This window comes from Argopecten irradians, chromosome 1 (genome assembly GCF_041381155.1).
Source record: "Argopecten irradians isolate NY chromosome 1, Ai_NY, whole genome shotgun sequence".
Taxonomy (NCBI): domain Eukaryota; kingdom Metazoa; phylum Mollusca; class Bivalvia; order Pectinida; family Pectinidae; genus Argopecten; species Argopecten irradians.
Window position 1 is genome coordinate 70,038,051 of NC_091134.1, and position 21,908 is coordinate 70,059,958.

The window sequence follows — 21,908 nt, forward strand, 5'->3', positions numbered from 1 at the left end:
TAGTCCATTTCTGTCCCACCATGGAATGGGGTGGGGAGATACAACATAGTCCATTTCTGTCCCACCATGGAATGGGGTGGGGAGATACAACGTAGTCCATTTCTGTCCCACCATGGAATGGGGTGGGGAGATACAAAGATACAACATAGTTCATTTCTGTCCCACCATGGAATGGGGTGGGGAGATACAACGTAGTCCATTTCTGTCCCACCATGGAATGGGGTGGGGAGATACAAAGATACAACATAGTTCATTTCTGTCCCACCATGGAATGGGGTGGGGATATACAACGTAGTCCATTTCTGTCCCACTATGGAATGGGGTGGGGACATACAACATAGTTCATTTCTGTCCCACCATGGAATGGGGTGGGGATATACAACGTAGTCCATTTCTGTCCCACTATGGAATGGGATGGGGACATACAACGTAGTTCATTTCTGTCCCACCATGGAATGGGGTGGGGAGATACAACATAGTCCATTTCTGTCCCACCATGGAATGGGGTGGGGACATACAACATAGTCCATTTCTGTCCCACCATGGAATGGGGTGGGGAGATACAACATAGTTCATTTCTGTCCCACCATGGAATGGGATGGGGACATACAATGTAGTTCATTTCTGTCCCACCATGGAATGGGATGGGGACATACAATGTAGTTCATTTCTGTCCCACCATGGAATGGGGTGGGGACATACAACATAGTCCATTTCTGTCCCACCATGGAATGGGGTGGGGAGATACAACGTAGTTCATTTCTGTCCCACCATGGAATGGGATGGGGAGATACAACGTAGTTCATTTCTGTCCCACCATGGAATGGGGGTGGGGGGATATACAACGTAGTCCATTTCTGTCCCACCATACAACATAGTCCCATCTGTCTCATACTGTCTAGATTTAAAATGAATGTAGGAGTATTCAGATGTTGCAGATATTTCTGTATTTTTTATTTAATACAGATTGATAATTATACCATCATTGTAGCTTTAACCTTATACATCTAATTCCATGCTTTCTTTAGAAAATAGAAAAAGTTGAACTCCATCCTTTAAAAATATCAGTTAACTTTATATTTACCAATAATGAATTTGAAATCTGACTGAAGACAATTCTGATTTTATACAATTTTAAAGGATGAAATATTTAGGATTTATTAAATTATCACTCCAATCAAAATGACTGTATATTGGCAGTACCGTGAAGTTTCTTGTTCAGGCTAGTACCACAACACTGGTAGTGGTTTGAAGATGAGAGATTTTCCAATTCTAAGTCCTGTTCGATAAACAAAAAAGAAACATTTAGTTTGACTGTTTTATTATTGTTGTAACCTTGTGATCCCAAGACATATTTAGGCCTTGACCTGTAACCTTGTGATTCCCAGACATGTTTAGGCCTTGACCTTTAACCTTGTGATTCCCAGAAATGTTTAGGCCTTGACCTGTAACCTTGTGATCCCAAGACATATTTAGGCCTTGACCTGTAACCTTGTGATTCCCAGACATGTTTAGGCCTTGACCTTTAACCTTGTGATTCCCAGAAATGTTTAGGCCTTGACCTGTAACCTTGTGATCCCCAGAAATGTTTAGGCCTTGACCTGTAACCTTGTGATTCCCAGACATGTTTAGGCCTTGACCTGTAACCTTGTGATTCCCAGACATCTTTAGGCCTTGACCTTTAACCTTGTGATCCCCAGAAATGTTTAGGCCTTGACCTGTAACCTTGTGATTCCCAGACATGTTTAAGCCTTGACCTGTAACCTTGTGATTCCCAGACATGTTTAGGCCTTGACCTGTAACCTTGTGAGTCCCAGACATGTTTAGGCCTTGACCTGTAACCTTGTGATCCCAAGACATGTTTAGGCCTTGACCTGTAACCTTGTGATTCCCAGACATGTTTAGGCCTTGACCTGTAACCTTGTGATTCCCAGACATGTTTAGGCCTTGACCTGTAACCTTGTGATTCCCAGACATGTTTAGGCCTTGACCTGTAACCTTGTGATTCCCAGACATGTTTAGGCCTTGACCTGTAACCTTGTGATTCCCAGACATGTTTAGGCCTTGACCTGTAACCTTGTGATTCCCAGACATGTTTAGGCCTTGACCTGTAACCTTGTGATTCCCAGACATGTTTAGGCCTTGACCTGTAACCTTGTGATTCCCAGACATGTTTAGGCCTTGACCTGTAACCTTGTGATTCCCAGACATGTTTAGGCCTTGACCTGTAACCTTGTGATTCCCAGACATGTTTAGGCCTTGACCTGTAACCTTGTGATTCCCAGACATGTTTAGGCCTTGACCTGTAACCTTGTGATTCCCAGACATGTTTAGGCCTTGACCTGTAACCTTGTGATCCCCAGACATGTTTAGGCCTTGACCTGTAACCTTGTGATTCCCAGACATGTTTAGGCCTTGACCTGTAACCTTGTGATTCCCAGACATGTTTAGGCCTTGACCTGTAACCTTGTGATTCCCAGACATGTTTAGGCCTTGACCTGTAACCTTGTGATTCCCAGACATGTTTAGGCCTTTGACCTTTAACTCTTGTGATTCCCAGACATTTTAGGCCTTGACTTTAACCTTGTGTATGAGTTCTCTTTATCCCATCATGTTTAGGCTTGACATTATTGCTTTTTACTTTCTAATTTTATAACACTTTAGGCCTTCACCTGTAACCTTGTGATTCCCAGACATGTTTAGGCCTTGACCTGTAACCTTGTGATTCCCAGACATGTTTAGGCCTTGACCTGTAACCTTGTGATTCCCAGACATGTTTAGGCCTTGACCTGTAACCTTGTGATTCCCAGACATGTTTAGGCCTTGACCTGTAACCTTGTGATTCCCAGACATTTTAGGCCTTGACCTGTAACCTTGTGATTCCCAGACATGTTTAGGCCTTGACCTGTAACCTTGTGATTCCCAGACATGTTTAGGCCTTGACCTGTAACCTTGTGATTCCCAGACATGTTTAGGCCTTGACCTGTAACCTTGTGATTCCCAGACATGTTTAGGCCTTGACCTGTAACCTTGTGATTCCCAGACATGTTTAGGCCTTGACCTGTAACCTTGTGATTCCCAGACATGTTTAGGCCTTGACCTGTAACCTTGTGATTCCCAGACATGTTTAGGCCTTGACCTGTAACCTTGTGATTCCCAGACATGTTTAGGCCTTGACCTGTAACCTTGTGATTCCCAGACATGTTTAGGCCTTACCTGTAACCTTGTGATTCCCAGACATGTTTAGGCCTTGACCTGTAACCTTGTGATTCCCAGACATGTTTAGGCCTTGACCTGTAACCTTGTGATTCCCAGACATGTTTTAGGCTTGACCTGTAACTTGATGTCCGACAGAGTACTTGATGGATAACACTTACAGAGTAACTGATGGTTTAACACTTAAATACACTTGTTATACTTAAGAGTAACTTGATGGTTATAAACACTGTACAGAGTAACTTGATGGTTATAAACACTTGACAGAGTAACTTGATGGTTATAAACACTTGACAGAGTAACTTGATGGTTATAAACACTTGACAGAGTAACTTGATGGTTATAAACACTTTACAGAGTAACTTGATGGTTATAAACACTTTACAGAGTAACTTGATGGTTATAAACACTTTACAGAGTAACTTGATGGTTATAAACACTTTACAGAGTAACTTGATGGTTATAAACACTTACAGAGTAACTTGATGGTTATAAACACTTTACAGAGTAACTTGATGGTTATAAACACTTTACAGAGTAACTTGATGGTTATAAAACACTTTACAGAGTAACTTGATGGTTATAAACACTTTACAGAGTAACTTGATGGTTATAAACACTTGACAGAGTAACTTGATGGTTATAAACACTTTACAGAGTAACTTGATGGTTATAAACACTTTACAGAGTAACTTGATGGTTATAAACACTTTACAGAGTAACTTGATGGTTATAAACACTTTACAGAGTAACTTGATGGTTATAAACACTTTACAGAGTAACTTGATGGTTATAAACACTTTACAGAGTAACTTGATGGTTATAAACACTTTACAGAGTAACTTGATGGTTATAAACACTTTACAGAGTAACTTGATGGTTATAAACACTTTACAGAGTAACTTGATGGTTATAAACACTTTACAGAGTAACTTGATGGTTATAAACACTTTACAGAGTAACTTGATGGTTATAAACACTTTACAGAGTAACTTGATGGTTATAAACACTTTACAGAGTAACTTGATGGTTATAAACACTTTACAGAGTAACTTGATGGTTATAAACACTTTACAGAGTAACTTGATGGTTATAAACACTTTACAGAGTAACTTGATGGTTATAAACACTTTACAGAGTAACTTGATGGTTATAAACACTTTACAGAGTAACTTGATGGTTATAAACACTTGACAGAGTAACTTGATGGTTATAAACAACTTTACAGAGTAACTTGATGGTTATAAACACTTTACAGAGTAACTTGATGGTTATAAACACTTTACAGAGTAACTTGATGGTTATAAACACTTTACAGAGTAACTTGATGGTTATAAACACTTTACAGAGTAACTTGATGGTTATAAACACTTACAGAGTAACTTGATGGTTATAAACACTTTACAGAGTAACTTGATGGTTATAAACACTTTACAGAGTAACTTGATGGTTATAAACACTTGACAGAGTAACTTGATGGTTATAAACACTTTACAGAGTAACTTGATGGTTATAAACACTTTACAGAGTAACTTGATGGTTATAAACACTTGACAGAGTAACTTGATGGTTATAAACACTTTACAGAGTAACTTGATGGTTATAAACACTTTACAGAGTAACTTGATGGTTATAAACACTTTACAGAGTAACTTGATGGTTATAAACACTTTACAGAGTAACTTGATGGTTATAAACACTTTACAGAGTAACTTGATGGTTTATAAACACTTTACAGAGTAACTTGATGGTTATAAACACTTTACAGAGTAACTTGATGGTTATAAACACTTTACAGAGTAACTTGATGGTTATAAACACTTTACAGAGTAACTTGATGGTTATAAACACTTTACAGAGTAACTTGATGGTTATAAACACTTTACAGAGTAACTTGATGGTTATAAACACTTTACAGAGTAACTTGATGGTTATAAACACTTTACAGAGTAACTTGATGGTTATAAACACTTTACAGAGTAACTTGATGGTTATAAACACTTTACAGAGTAACTTGATGGTTATAAACACTTTACAGAGTAACTTGATGGTTATAAACACTTTACAGAGTAACTTGATGGTTATAAACACTTTACAGAGTAACTTGATGGTTATAAACACTTGACAGAGTAACTTGATGGTTATAAACACTTTACAAGTAACTTGATGGTTATAAACACTTTACAGAGTAACTTGATGGTTATAAACACTTTACAGAGTAACTTGATGGTTATAAACACTTTACAGAGTAACTTGATGGTTATAAACACTTTACAGAGTAACTTGATGGTTATAAACACTTTACAGAGTAACTTGATGGTTATAAACACTTTACAGAGTAACTTGATGGTTATATAAACACTTTACAGAGTAACTTGATGGTTATAAACACTTTACAGAGTAACTTGATGGTTATAAACACTTTACAGAGTAACTTGATGGTTATAAACACTTTACAGAGTAACTTGATGGTTATAAAACACTTTACAGAGTAACTTGATGGTTATAAACACTTTACAGAGTAACTTGATGGTTTTAAACACTTTACAGAGTAACTTGATGGTTTATAAACACTTTTACAGAGTAACTTGATGGTTATAAACACTTTACAGAGTAACTTGATGGTTATAAACACTTTACAGAGTAACTTGATGGTTATAAACACTTTACAGAGTAACTTGATGGTTATAAACACTTTACAGAGTAACTTGATGGTTATAAACACTTTACAGAGTAACTTGATGGTTATAAACACTTTACAGAGTAACTTGATGGTTATAAACACTTTACAGAGTAACTTGATGGTTATAAACACTTTACAGAGTAACTTGATGGTTATAAACACTTTACAGAGTAACTTGATGGTTATAAACACTTTACAGAGTAACTTGATGGTTATAAACACTTTACAGAGTAACTTGATGGTTATAAACACTTTACAGAGTAACTTGATTGTTATAAAACACTTTACAGAGTAACTTGATGGTTATAAACACTTTACAGAGTAACTTGATGGTTATAAACACTTTACAGAGTAACTTGATGGTTATAAACACTTTACAGAGTAACTTGATAGAGATAAGTTTTATCAGTTTACTGATTGATCTCTTTGATGTAAACACAAATATATTTCTATTCTATAAACATGAATCTTAAAGATGCTCCACCGCCTGCAGAGCATAAAGGGTATATATCATTTGAACAATAATTGATGTTTTATGGTGTATATATGTGTCTAAATAACGCAAAGAATAATATAAAATAATTTATTTTGCCTTTGATGCATGCGCAATCAGTACTTTATTCCATATAAGATGTAGTGTCACAGAATTTTTTCGGGATGCAATTAAATATTTTTTGTAATTTTAACTTGAAGTAAAATTATAATCTCAAACTTTCCAAAGGTGGTAGTGGTGTAAAATAAGTAACTTCTGCAATTGAAAAAACCCACTAAATTTTCTGCTCCTGATTTTGATCGTGTAAAAATACCATTTGTCAGCGATGGAGCATCTTTAAATGACCAGTAGATCCAAACTTACATTATTTCTAGAATTTGATCTAGTCACGAGATAAACAGATGCATGTTCACTGTGTAGAACATTTGTACTTCATTCTCTGTATGTGTCTATATAGTCAGTATGTAGTAGGAAATCCTTGTTATATCATAAATCTTCTATGTGTTTAGAATACATTAGTCTTAGGATTTATTACTCCAACAGTAATTAGAGCATGCAAATGAGAAATGTAAATGAGTATTAAATGCAAATGAGTATGTAAATGAGTATGTAAATGATTGTGTCCTAGAGTGTGGACAAACAACAGGTAATATATTAAGTATGGATATTGATCACACAAGTGATAGCCAAGGAAGATTTTTTCAATTAATAACTATTAATGATAATGCATGTATTTCATTGCAATTACAGTTAACAGAGCTGGAAAGATTAAAGTCATTTTGTATTGATAGACATTATAGAATTAATCTTTAACTTTAACAATGACATCAATACTATATTGAAGTCTCAAGTCATTAGATATAAACAATTAAAACCTAACTTATTATAAATTGAAGTAGAGAGGTAACTCGGTGAGATAAGATTGCCGAGAGTGAGGTATTTGTTAGGTTACCAAGTGGCCATGGGATTAAGATAGACCTATTCCTGTTTGGTTTTCATGTGTGATTTGGTTTGGCTAACATCCTAATCCAACAAATGCCTGTGTGTTTTATATACAACAGTCTGCTAGTTATATGTGTGTGGTTTAGGAATCGTCCAACCATCAGTATCAGGTCTGCCTATCAACAGGCAAGGCCAATTTCATCTGTCTGTGGTTGTTTCTTTTTCCTGGCTATGCACATATCACTACATAATTGCTACAGTTTTTGTGACTTTTATTTTCAATTCCTTTACAACCTTCAAATTTCAAACTAACCATAATTGAAAATAGAAAAAAAGGCAAATACCAGTTTTTTAGAAATGGAAAAAAATCTGTTAATGATAATATTTTTTAATAATTATATTTTTTCACAATTCATATATTAATTTCATTACCTAATAGATTACCTAAAAAGTATTAAAAGAAGGCAAGATTTCATAAAATGAGTTCCCAATTCAGGATTTTATGTAAGGTTAAAGATTGATTTGTTAAGTTGAGTTTGCATAAAGTGTGTGCTGAGCTCCTAATATAGTTAGGTAGTGCTAGACATTACAAACCTTTCTCTCCACAGGGATACATGGCTTATATCAAAAGTTTACCTATCAACGACAACCCTGAGATGTTCTCGCTCCATGACAACGCCAACATCACCTTCGCCAACAACGAAACAGCCAACTTGTTGGAGGGACTGCTCAAACTACAGCCCAAGACGGCCAGCGGGGGCGGCAAATCCCGAGAGGAGGTGAGAGGTTTAGGACAGGGTCCATAACTTATTTCAAACGAAATAATTTTACTCTCCACCAATTATATCCCAGAGTGCATTAGTGTGACTCTCCATTATGTATTTAAGGCACAACTAAAAATAAAATTTCTTTGTTATAAGAATGTTTTGTTATAAACATGTTACAAATATCCTAAATGAACCTCGTCCAGGAATGACAAGTGCTCCATTATAACCATGAATTTGTTGTAAGCGAGTTTGTAATAAACATGCTTCACTAAGCTCATTGTCAGCTTGGTTTAGGAAATCATTGTTTATTGTTTGTATTTAGGTAATGGAGGAAACAGCCAAGAGTATTCAGGAAAAAGTACCAAAGACTGTGGATATCAACATGGTGATGGAGAAATATCCGGTCATATACGAACAGTCCATGAACACCGTCATCATCCAGGAAGTTATCAGGTATAGGACACCTTCTGCACAGAGGTTGTACTTTAGGGCTCAGACCTTCATCAATAGACATAATGGCTGCAGGTTCTTAGATCTTAATTAGAATGCTTCTTTTTAAAGGAATACTTTTTCTGGAGGTATCACAAGGAGATATTTTGAGAAAATCGAGGAAGGCAATCATTGAGGGCTCATTTTTGGAGATTTCCTTCTAAAGTCTTCCTTACAGTGCTTTCTCCTAGCATCATGAGGGACATGAATGCTTTCTAGAGACTTGTTTTGATTCTGGTGAATTCTTGTTTCCAGGTATAATCGTCTGCTGAGTACAATCCACACGAGTTTGAGGGACATGCTGAAGGCCTTGAAAGGTCTGGTGGTGATGTCTCAGGCCCTGGAGGAGATGGCCAACAGTCTCTACAACAACATGGTGCCCACCATGTGGTCCAGCAAGGTCTGTACGCCATTATATAGACGTCATTGACATAGAATTAGAAAACAAAGTACCTAGCTGTACTACATCAGATAGACGTCATTGACATAGAATTAGAAAACGAAGTACCTAGCTGTACTACATCAGATAGACGTCATTGACATAGAATTAGAAAACGAAGTACCTAGCTGTACACCATCAGATAGACGTCATTGACATAGAATTAGAAAACGAAGTACCTAGCTCTACACCATCAGATAGACGTCATTGACATAGAATTAGAAAACGAAGTACCTAGCTGTACACCATCAGATAGACGTCATTGACATAGAATTAGAAAACGAAGTACCAAGCTGTACACCATCAGATAGACGTCATTGACATAGAATTAGAAAACGAAGTACCTAGCTGTACACCATCAGATAGACGTCATTGACATAGAATTAGAAAACGAAGAAGTACCTAGCTCTACACCATCAGATAGACGTCATTGACATAGAATTAGAAAACGAAGTACCTAGCTGTACACCATCAGATAGACGTCATTGACATAGAATTAGAAAACGAAGTACCTTGCTGTACACCATCAGATAGACGTCATTGACATAGAATTAGAAAACGAAGTACCTTGCTGTACACCATCAGATAGACGTCATTGACATAGAATTAGAAAACAAGTACCTTGCTGTACACCATTATATAGACGCATTGACATAGAATTAGAAAACGAAGTACCTTGCTGTACACCATCAGATAGACGTCATTGACATAGAATTAGAAAACAAAGTACCTTGCTGTACACCATCAGATAGACGTCATTGACATAGAATTAGAAAACGAAGTACCTTGCTGTACGCCATCAGATAGACGTCATTGACATAGAATTAGAAAACGAAGTACCTAGCTCTACACCATCAGATAGACGTCATTGACATAGAATTAGAAAACGAAGTACCTAGCTGTACACCATCAGATAGACGTCATTGACATAGAATTAGAAAACGAAGTACCTAGCTGTACACCATCAGATAGACGTCATTGACATAGAATTAGAAAACGAAGTACCTAGCTCTACACCATCATATAGACGTCATTGACATAGAATTAGAAAACGAAGTACCTAGCTCTACACCATCAGATAGACGTCATTGACATAGAATTAGAAAACGAAGTACCTTGCTGTACACCATCAGATAGACGTCATTGACATAGAATTAGAAAACGAAGTACCTAGCTCTACACCATCAGATAGACGTCATTGACATAGAATTAGAAAACGAAGTACCTAGCTCTACACCATCAGATAGACGTCATTGACATAGAATTAGAAAACGAAGTACCTTGCTGTACGCCATCAGATAGACGTCATTGACATAGAATTAGAAAACGAAGTACCTAGCTCTACACCATCAGATAGACGTCATTGACATAGAATTAGAAAACGAAGTACCTAGCTCTACACCATCAGATAGACGTCATTGACATAGAATTAGAAAAAGAAGTACCTAGCTCTACACCATCAGATAGACGTCATTGACATAGAATTAGAAAACGAAGTACCTAGCTCTACACCATCAGATAGACGTCATTGACATAGAATTAGAAAACGAAGTACCTAGCTCTACACCATCAGATAGACGTCATTGACATAGAATTAGAAAACGAAGTACCTAGCTCTACACCATCAGATAGACGTCATTGACATAGAATTAGAAAACGAAGTACCTAGCTCTACACCATCAGATAGACGTCATTGACATAGAATTAGAAAAAGAAGTACCTAGCTCTACACCATCAGATAGACGTCATTGACATAGAATTAGAAAACGAAGTACCTAGCTCTACACCATCAGATAGACGTCATTGACATAGAATTAGAAAACGAAGTACCTAGCTCTACACCATCAGATAGACGTCATTGACATAGAATTAGAAAACGAAGTACCTAGCTCTACACCATCAGATAGACGTCATTGACATAGAATTAGAAAACGAAGTACCTAGCTGTACACCATCAGATAGACGTCATTGACATAGAATTAGAAAACGAAGTACCTAGCTGTACACCATCAGATAGACGTCATTGACATAGAATTAGAAAACGAAGTACCTAGCTGTACACCATCAGATAGACGTCATTGACATAGAATTAGAAAACGAAGTACCTAGCTGTACACCATCAGATAGACGTCATTGACATAGAATTAGAAAACGAAGTACCTAGCTGTACACCATCAGATAGACGTCATTGACATAGAATTAGAAAACGAAGTACCTAGCTTACACCATCAGATAGACGTCATTGACATAGAATTAGAAAACGAAGTACCTAGCTCTACACCATCAGATAGACGTCATTGACATAGAATTAGAAAACGAAGTACCTAGCTGTACACCATCAGATAGACGTCATTGACATAGAATTAGAAAACGAAGTACCTAGCTGTACACCATCAGATAGATGTCATTGACATAGAATTAGAAAACGAAGTACCTAGCTGTACACCATCAGATAGACTCATTGACAATAAAAACGAGTACCTAGCTGTACACCATAGTAGAGTTAAAAGTCCTATTAGTCTTTCTGCAAAGACTTTATACATCTGACTTTATAAATGGTTACTGTCTTTATGATGGTGGTATGTGTGTTAACAATGCCTAATTAGATATCATCTGTTGTAGGCTTACCCATCACTACAATGCCTAATTAAATATCATCTGTTGTAGGCCTACCCGTCACTACAATGCCTAATTAGATAGCATCTGTTGTAGGCCTACCCATCACTACAATGCCTAATTAAATATCATCTGTTGTAGGCCTACCCGTCACTACAATGCCTAATTAGATATCATCTGTTGTAGGCCTACCCGTCACTACAATGCCTAATTAGATATCATCTGTTGTAGGCCTACCCGTCACTACAATGCCTATTTAGATATCATCTGTTGTAGGCCTACCCGTCACTACAATGCCTAATTAAATATCATCTGTTGTAGGCCTACCCGTCACTACAATGCCTAATTAGATATCATCTGTTGTAGGCCTACCCATCACTACAATGCCTAATTAAATATCATCTGTTGTAGGCCTACCCGTCACTACAATGCCTAATTAGATATCATCTGTTGTAGGCCTACCCATCACTACAATGCCTAATTAAATATCAGCTGTTGTAGGCCTACCCGTCACTACAATGCCTAATTAGATATCATCTGTTGTAGGCCTACCCGTCACTACAATGCCTAATTAGATATCATCTGTTGTAGGCCTACCCGTCACTACAATGCCTAATTAGATATCATCTGTTGTAGGCCTACCCGTCACTACAATGCCTAATTAGATATCATCTGTTGTAGGCCTACCCGTCACTACAATGCCTAATTAGATATCATCTGTTGTAGGCCTACCCGTCACTACAATGCCTAATTAGATATCATCTGTTGTAGGCCTACCCGTCACTACAATGCCTAATTAGATATCATCTGTTGTAGGCCTACCCGTCACTACAATGCCTAATTAGATATCATCTGTTGTAGGCCTACCCGTCACTACAATGCCTAATTAGATATCATCTGTTGTAGGCCTACCCGTCACTACAATGCCTAATTAGATATCATCTGTTGTAGGCCTACCCGTCACTACAATGCCTAATTAGATATCATCTGTTGTAGGCCTACCCGTCACTACAATGCCTAATTAGATATCATCTGTTGTAGGCCTACCCGTCACTACAATGCCTAATTAGATATCATCTGTTGTAGGCCTACCCGTCACTACAATGCCTAATTAGATATCATCTGTTGTAGGCCTACCCGTCACTACAATGCCTAATTAGATATCATCTGTTGTAGGCCTACCCGTCACTACAATGCCTAATTAGATATCATCTGTTGTAGGCCTACCCGTCACTACAATGCCTAATTAGATAGCAGCTGTTGTAGGCCTACCCGTCACTACAATGCCTAATTAGATATCATCTGTTGTAGGCCTACCCGTCACTACAATGCCTATTTAGATATCATCTGTTGTAGGCCTACCCGTCACTACAATGCCTAATTAGATATCATCTGTTGTAGGCCTACCCGTCACTACAATGCCTAATTAGATATCATCTGTTGTAGGCCTACCCATCACTACAATGCCTAATTTAATATCATCTGTTGTAGGCCTACCCGTCACTACAATGCCTAATTAGATATCATCTGTTGTAGGCCTACCCGTCACTACAATGCCTAATTAGATATCATCTGTTGTAGGCCTACCCGTCACTACAATGCCTAATTAGATATCATCTGTTGTAGGCCTACCCGTCACTACAATGCCTAATTAGATATCATCTGTTGTAGGCCTACCCGTCACTACAATGACTAATTAGATAGCATCTGTTGTAGGCCTATGTGTCGTCACTACAATGCCTAATTAGATATCATCTGTTGTAGGCCTACCCGTCACTACAATGCCTAATTAGATATCATCTGTTGTAGGCCTACCCGTCACTACAATGCCTAATTAGATATCATCTGTTGTAGGCCTACCCGTCACTACAATGCCTAATTAGATATCATCTGTTGTAGGCCTACCCGTCACTACAATGCCTAATTAGATATCATCTGTTGTAGGCCTACCCGTCACTACAATGCCTAATTAGATATCATCTGTTGTAGGCCTACCCGTCACTACAATGCCTAATTAGATATCATCTGTTGTAGGCCTACCCGTCACTACAATGCCTAATTAGATATCATCTGTTGTAGGCCTACCCGTCACTACAATGCCTAATTAGATAGCATCTGTTGTAGGCCTACCCGTCACTACAATGCCTAATTAGATATCATCTGTTGTAGGCCTACCCGTCACTACAATGCCTAATTAGATATCATCTGTTGTAGGCCTACCCGTCACTACAATGCCTAATTAGATATCATCTGTTGTAAGCTTACCCATCACTACAATGCCTAATTAGATATCATCTGTTGTAGGCCTACCCGTCACTACAATGCCTAATTAGATATCATCTGTTGTAGGCCTACCCATCACTACAATGCCTAATTAGATATCATCTGTTGTAGGCCTACCCGTCACTACAATGCCTAATTAGATATCATCTGTTGTAGGCCTACCCATCACTACAATGCCTAATTAGATATCATCTGTTGTAGGCCTACCCGTCACTACAATGACTAATTAGATATCATCTGTTGTAGGCCTACCCGTCACTACAATGCCTAATTAGATATCATCTGTTGTAGGCCTACCCATCACTACAATGCCTAATTAGATATCATCTGTTGTAGGCCTACCCGTCACTACAATGCCTAATTAGATAGCATCTGTTGTAGGCCTACCCATCACTACAATGCCTAATTAGATATCATCTGTTGTAGGCCTACCCGTCACTACAATGCCTTATTAGATATCATCTGTTGTAGGCCTACCCGTCACTACAATGCCTAATTAGATATCATCTGTTGTAGGCCTACCCGTCACTACAATGCCTAATTAGATATCATCTGTTGTAGGCCTACCCGTTACTACAATGCCTAATTAGATATCATCTGTTGTAGGCCTACCCGTCACTACAATGCCTAATTAGATATCATCTGTTGTAGGCCTACCCGTCACTACAATGCCTAATTAGATATCATCTGTTGTAGGCCTACCTGTCACTACAATGCCTAATTAGATATCATCTGTTGTAGGCCTACCCGTCACTACAATGCCTAATTAGATAGCATCTGTTGTAGGCCTACCCATCACTACAATGCCTTATTAGATATATCTGTTGTAGGCCTACCCGTCACTACAATGCCTTATTAGATATCATCTGTTGTAGGCCTACCTGTCACTACAATGCCTAATTAGATAGCAGCTGTTGTAGGCCTACCCGTCACTACAATGACTAATTAGATATCATCTGTTGTAGGCCTACCCATCACTACAATGACTAATTAGATATCATCTGTTGTAGGCCTACCCGTCACAACAATGCCTAATTAGATAGCATCTGTTGTAGGCTTACCCATCACTACAATGCCTAATTAGATATCATCTGTTGTAGGCCTACCCGTCACTACAATGCCTAATTAGATATCATCTGTTGTAGGCTTACCCGTCACTACAATGCCTTATTAGATATCATCTGTTGTAGGCCTACCCGTCACTACAATGCCTTATTAGATATCATCTGTTGTAGGCCTACCCGTCACTACAATGCCTAATTAGATATCATCTGTTGTAGGCCTACCCGTCACTACAATGCCTAATTAGATATCATCTGTTGTAGGCCTACCCGTCACTACAATGCCTAATTAGATATCATCTGTTGTAGGCCTACCTGGTCACTACAATGCCTAATTAGATATCATCTGTTGTAGGCCTACCCGTCACTACAATGCCTAATTAGATATCATCTGTTGTAGGCCTACCCGTCACTACAATGCCTAATTAGATATCATCTGTTGTAGGCCTACCCGTCACTACAATGCCTAATTAGATATCATCTGTTGTAGGCCTACCCGTCACTACAATGCCTAATTAGATATCATCTGTTGTAGGCCTACCCGTCACTACAATGCCTAATTAGATATCATCTGTTGTAGGCCTACCCGTCACTACAATGCCTAATTAGATATCATGTGTTGTAGGCCTACCCGTCACTACAATGCCTAATTAGATATCATCTGTTGTAGGCCTACCCGTCACTACAATGCCTAATTAGATATCATCTGTTGTAGGCCTACCCGTCATTACAATGCCTAATTAGATATCATCTGTTGTAGGCTTACCCGTCACTACAATGACTAATTAGATATCATCTGTTGTAGGCCTACCCATCACTACAATGCCTAATTAGATATCATCTGTTGTAGGCCTACCCGTCACTACAATGCCTAATTAGATATCATCTGTTGTAGGCCTACCCGTCACTACAATGCCTAATTAGATAGCATCTGTTGTAGGCCTACCCGTCACTACAATGCCTAATTAGATATCATCTGTTGTAGGCCTACCCGTCACTACAATGCCTAATTAGATATCATCTGTTGTAGGCCTACCCGTCACTACAATGCCTAATTAGATATCATCTGTTGTAGGCCTACCCGTCACTACAATGCCTAATTAGATATCATCTGTTGTAGGCCTACCCGTCACTACAATGCCTAATTAGATATCATCTGTTGTAGGCCTACCCGTCACTATACAATGCCTAATTAGATATCATCTGTTGTAGGCCTACCCGTCACTACAATGCCTAATTAGATATCATCTGTTGTAGGCCTACCCGTCACTACAATGCCTAATTAGATAGCATCTGTTGTAGGCCTACCCGTCACTACAATGCCTAATTAGATATCATCTGTTGTAGGCCTACCCGTCACTACAATGCCTAATTAGATATCATCTGTTGTAGGCCTACTGGTCACTACAATGCCTAATTAGATATCATCTGTTGTAGGCCTACCCGTCACTACAATGCCTAATTAGATATCATCTGTTGTAGGCCTACCCGTCACTACAATGCCTAATTAGATATCATCTGTTGTAGGCCTACCCGTCACTACAATGCCTAATTAGATATCATCTGTTGTAGGCCTACCCGTCACTACAATGCCTAATTAGATATCATCTGTTGTAGGCTTACCCGTCACTACAATGCCTAATTAGATATCATCTGTTGTAGGCCTACCCGTCACTACAATGCCTAATTAGATATCATCTGTTGTAATCTTACCCGTCACTACAATGCCTAATTAGATATCATCTGTTGTAGGCCTACCCGTCACTACAATGCCTAATTAGATATCATCTGTTGTAGGCCTACCCGTCACTACAATGCCTAATTAGATATCATCTGTTGTAGGCCTACCCGTCACTACAATGCCTAATTAGATATCATCTGTTGTAGGCCTACCCATCACTACAATGCCTAATTAGATATCATCTGTTGTAGGCCTACCCGTCACTACAATGCCTAATTAGATATCATCTGTTGTAGGCCTACCCGTCACTACAATGCCTAATTAGATATCATCTGTTGTAGGCCTACCCGTCACTACAATGCCTAATTAGATATCATCTGTTGTAGGCCTACCCGTCACTACAATGCCTAATTAGATATCATCTGTTGTAGGCCTACCCGTCACTACAATGCCTAATTAGATAGCATCTGTTGTAGGCCTACCCATCACTACAATGCCTAATTAGATATCATCTGTTGTAGGCCTACCCGTCACTACAATGTCTAATTAGATATCATCTGTTGTAGGCCTACCCGTCACTACAATGCCTAATTAGATATCATCTGTTGTAGGCCTACCCGTCACTGCAATGCCTAATTAGATATCATCTGTTGTAGGCCTACCCGTCACTACAATGTCTAATTAGATAGCATCTTTTGTAGGCCTACCCATCACTACAATGCCTAATTAGATATCATCTGTTGTAAGCTTACCCATCACTACAATGCCTTATTAGATATCATCTGTTGTAGGCCTACCCGTCACTACAATGCCTAATTAGATATCATCTGTTGTAGGCCTACCTGTCACTACAATGCCTAATTAGATATCATCTGTTGTAGGCCTACTGGTCACTACAATGCCTATTTAGATATCATCTGTTGTAGGCCTACCCGTCACTGCAATGCCTAATTAGATATCATCTGTTGTAGGCCTACCCGTCACTACAATGCCTAATTAGATATCATCTGTTGTAGGCCTACCCGTCACTACAATGCCTAATTAGATATCATCTGTTGTAGGCCTACCCGTCACTACAATGCCTAATTAGATATCATCTGTTGTAGGCCTACCCGTCACTACAATGCCTAATTAGATATCATCTGTTGTAGGCCTACCCGTCACTACAATGCCTAATTAGATATCATCTGTTGTAGGCCTACCCGTCACTACAATGCCTAATTAGATATCATCTGTTGTAGGCCTACCCGTCACTACAATGCCTAATTAGATATCATCTGTTGTAGGCCTACCCGTCACTACAATGCCTAATTAGATATCATCTGTTGTAGGCCTACCCGTCACTACAATGCCTAATTAGATAGCATCTGTTGTAGGCCTACCCGTCACTACAATGACTAATTAGATAGCATCTGTTGTAGGCCTACCCGTCACTACAATGCCTAATTAGATATATCTGTTGTAGGCCTACCCTTCACTGAAGCCTCTAGCTGCCTGGGTAATTGATCTCCAGACTAGAATGGTTTTTATCAACAACTGGATCGACCAAGGAATGCCCAAAGTAAGTGGGCCTTTTTTTGTACTTTTCTTCTCTTTTAATTTCTACTGTATACAGAAAAAAACAAAATGTCTATAAAAATAAGAATGGTGTGTAATTTTACACCAACAATATTCCACAGACCACTTATTTTGGTGCATTTTCTTGCAGGTATATTGGATTTCTGGATTTTTCTTCCCACAAGCTTTCCTCACTGGAACTCTCCAGAACTATGCCAGGAAAAGTATCACCTCTATCGACATCATAGCCTTTGATTTCGAGGTGAGTAAGTTCATCTGAAACCCAGTTCAAAGGTCATAGGTCAGAATAGCTCATTAAAGTCAGAACCATCTGATTTCCAGAGAAGATAAATTATATTTAAACATATACTCAAGTAATTTGTGCAATTTTTTTTTATTAATTTTATTATTAATTCTTGCAGTTGTTGTAGTTGAATTATCTCCCTTGCCCCAGTTAACTGTTATTTCTGTCACATCACAGTGGCACCAGTTTCTGTTCATTGTCCACAGTAGATTATCATTGGGGTGGGGAAAGCACTGTTGTTAGTTTGATACATTTCATTAATTCAAAATCATGAATTTAAATTTAAATTGCAATTGATTATTCATTTCTTGTGACTAATTGATTTGATATTAACTTAATTTGAATGCTGGCATTCTTTGTTTTTATCAGATGTTTTTAAAGAAACAAGATTGATCAATATACAGTGATTTATATACACAAGTATTGATGTGCATAATTAAGATTAATAAATGGGTGTAATCACATTGACCTTTGACCTTGGAGGAATGAATCCCCAGACTCTTGCTTGACAGGTTTAATTATCATTTGACTGATGTCAGTAGATGATAGTGACCGGTTAATAATTAAGCCAGAAATAAAATACATCTTAATTGCCCTGTCAGCTACAACTGTGATGTATTTACCTCTAAAACTGAACCTGTAAATATGCTTTAGGGGCCAACATATATAAGACAAAAAAGACTAACTTTGTGGAGAAAGAGCAGATGTGCTGCTAAAAATGATGCTAAGTAAACTCAATTAGGGTACAGAATATTTATGATGAGGTTTCAAAGCTTTAATTCGAAACATAGTGTATGAATTATTGACTAGCAGAGAAAATAAAACTTTGATAAGAAAGTTTATAAATTTTTGATTTCAACACATGTATTTATGAAAGTGTTAAGAAATACAATTTTCATGCTAGAGTAAATGTTTGCCTTAGCCACAACTACTCCTGTTAAATGTTTGGTGGTAAAATGACGAGCATGGACCTGTTAGGAGATCATAGTGTGGTTGGTTAGCCCTCAGGCCATCAGACACTTTAACATGGCCGCCAATAACTTGGAGGTGAACACCTGACAGTATTATGTAGGCCTGGCAGATTAATGAGAGTTATTATTGACGTTCTCACAATCTAACAAACACACATACACCAAAACTAGTGTGGTTTGTAAAGACCTCTGTAGTAGCTTCAGAGAGGAAAATACACTAAAACTGGGGGCGATACAGAAACGGTATTTTGAGTTCATTGTAGAATTAATTAACTGATTGTTAACAAATTTCACATTGAAATATTGTATGGTTACCAAGTCTATTTTCAAATATAAGATTCAAGAATTAATGATATAATTGTCATTAGAAGACAATAGAGTGAAAACTATAAATTCCACTTTTGAATTTTAATTCATGTTTTAATTATTTGTCACTGATTAGGTTACTGATTAGATAATTAATTGTTGGAGTTATTTTGAACCATTGTACTTAAAGGTACTGTCAGAAGAATTTGATCTATCAATCTGTCATTTAAAAGGAACTGAATATTGAGAATTTTATTTATACAGAAAAAATTTGAATAGAATTTACATTTATATATATGGAAAGGAACAGGCTATCATATAGTTTCAAATGCATATATTTGCATCAAATTTGAGGGGAAAAATAATTATACTGCAGTGGTAGTTTTTTAAGATACCCCCGGTATATTCAACTATGAATTGAAACACTTTCAACGATAGCAAAAATTGATTGAATTTGAAAAACAAAGGAGAGGTATCACTTTGGGCCGTTTGACGGCCACTCATTGATAAACAAAATATTTTGCATGAAGATACCTTAGGGTCAGCTGCTTATTGTATGCAATTCAGAATATCCGATTTTTTCTGCGCTCATGGTAATTGCAGAGGTCAAAGGGTGAAAATTCACATTTTCATTGTTTAAGTCCTAATTGATTAAATATTAGAATAGAGATAACATTTTTTGCAGATTTTGCCTGTAAATATTGGGTTTGTGAAGACTAATGAAAAGTTTAAAAAGTAGGTCACAGTGACCTAGTTAAGCATTTATTCTATTTTAGCATTAAAAACGTTAATATTTTTGCTGAAAACTATAATTTTTCAAAGATTTGATAGCTTGAAATTAATGTTTAGTACTGCATAAGGATCTTGACATAACCTGCTTAAGATGATTACATCCTAGGGTCACATTGGCTAGGTCACGTGCATAAATTGGGTCATATTAAATTAATGGTATCATCTATCCACTAAGCATATGCTGTTTTCCCATGTTTTAAGTAGGATTTTAAACTATTTAGACTTGTTTTATGAGCTTAATTTCAAGCAACGTCTTCACTGAGATAGGATGTTAGAATTATGCCTGCTGCCCTACTGCATGATTGTGAAAGGCGACTAAATTTGGAATCTTAATATCATTGTTACCAAGATGAAAATAGTTTACATTTCATCCATTCCAAAGTTTCATCAAACTGTTAACATCATCAACATTAAACATCTCCTGATGAGCAGCGAAACTGCAAAAGTGCTAACATCATCATTAAACATCTCCTGATGAGCAGCGAAACTGCAAAAGTGCTAACATCATCATTAAACATCTCCTGATGAGCAGCAAAGCTGCGAAAACGCTAGAGATTGCAGACCTATTCAATTTTTGTTTTTTAACATTTTAATTCTATCACAAGGAAATTTTATATCTATTTATTCTATATATATATATATAAGTTGCCTTTACAAAACATCAGAATAAGAAAGAAAATTGATAATTTCTGAAGTACAACAACTTTTGTAAGATCTGATATAAAATGATAGACGTAGATCATTTCATAGTTTATAGATTCAAATTGGTAGTAATCGGCTTAAAACAAATAATCAGTTTAGAGTCAGTCAAGCTGTTCCTTATGTAAAAAAAATCTATATATGAAGGATTTTTCTCTCCACTAATTCGACTGAGTATTAAATTGTCAACATCTAAGGTTCTTGAAATAAGAAAAATCACAAAATAAATCCTGCAGAAAATTTGCTAAGGAGATTTGAGATGTAAAATAAATGTGCAGTGAATGCCTGTAGATATTCAACAAACTAATGTCCATATAAAAAGTAAATTTAGAAGATAGGTAGCTAACATCTATATAAAATGAAGGACAGTTTACATTTCACTGGCCAAACTAGCAACCAGCTACTACAATACACTTCACCAGAAACACTCAGACTAACCACTGTCCAAACTAGCAATCAGCTACTACTATACACTTCACCAGAAACACTCAGACTAACCACTGTCCAAACTAGCAATCAGCTACTACAATACACTTCACCAGAAACACTCAGACTACCCACCGTCCAAACTAGCAATCAGCTACTACAATACACATCACCAGAAACACC

General features: G+C 37.5%; 1 protein-coding gene across 6 annotated transcripts in view; it reads left to right on the forward strand.

Moving 5' to 3' along the window:
• The window catches only part of LOC138306911 (dynein axonemal heavy chain 1-like), a 126,839-nt gene that overhangs the window by 73,820 nt on the left and 31,111 nt on the right, over positions 1-21,908 (forward strand). For all 6 annotated transcript variants that reach the window (XM_069247488.1, XM_069247505.1, XM_069247522.1 and 3 more), the window contains 5 exons: positions 7,943-8,113; positions 8,424-8,554; positions 8,846-8,990; positions 18,136-18,231; positions 18,379-18,489. In XM_069247488.1, coding sequence (XP_069103589.1) covers positions 7,943-8,113; positions 8,424-8,554; positions 8,846-8,990; positions 18,136-18,231; positions 18,379-18,489 — 654 coding nt within the window. The remainder of the gene's footprint in view (positions 1-7,942; positions 8,114-8,423; positions 8,555-8,845; positions 8,991-18,135; positions 18,232-18,378; positions 18,490-21,908) is intronic.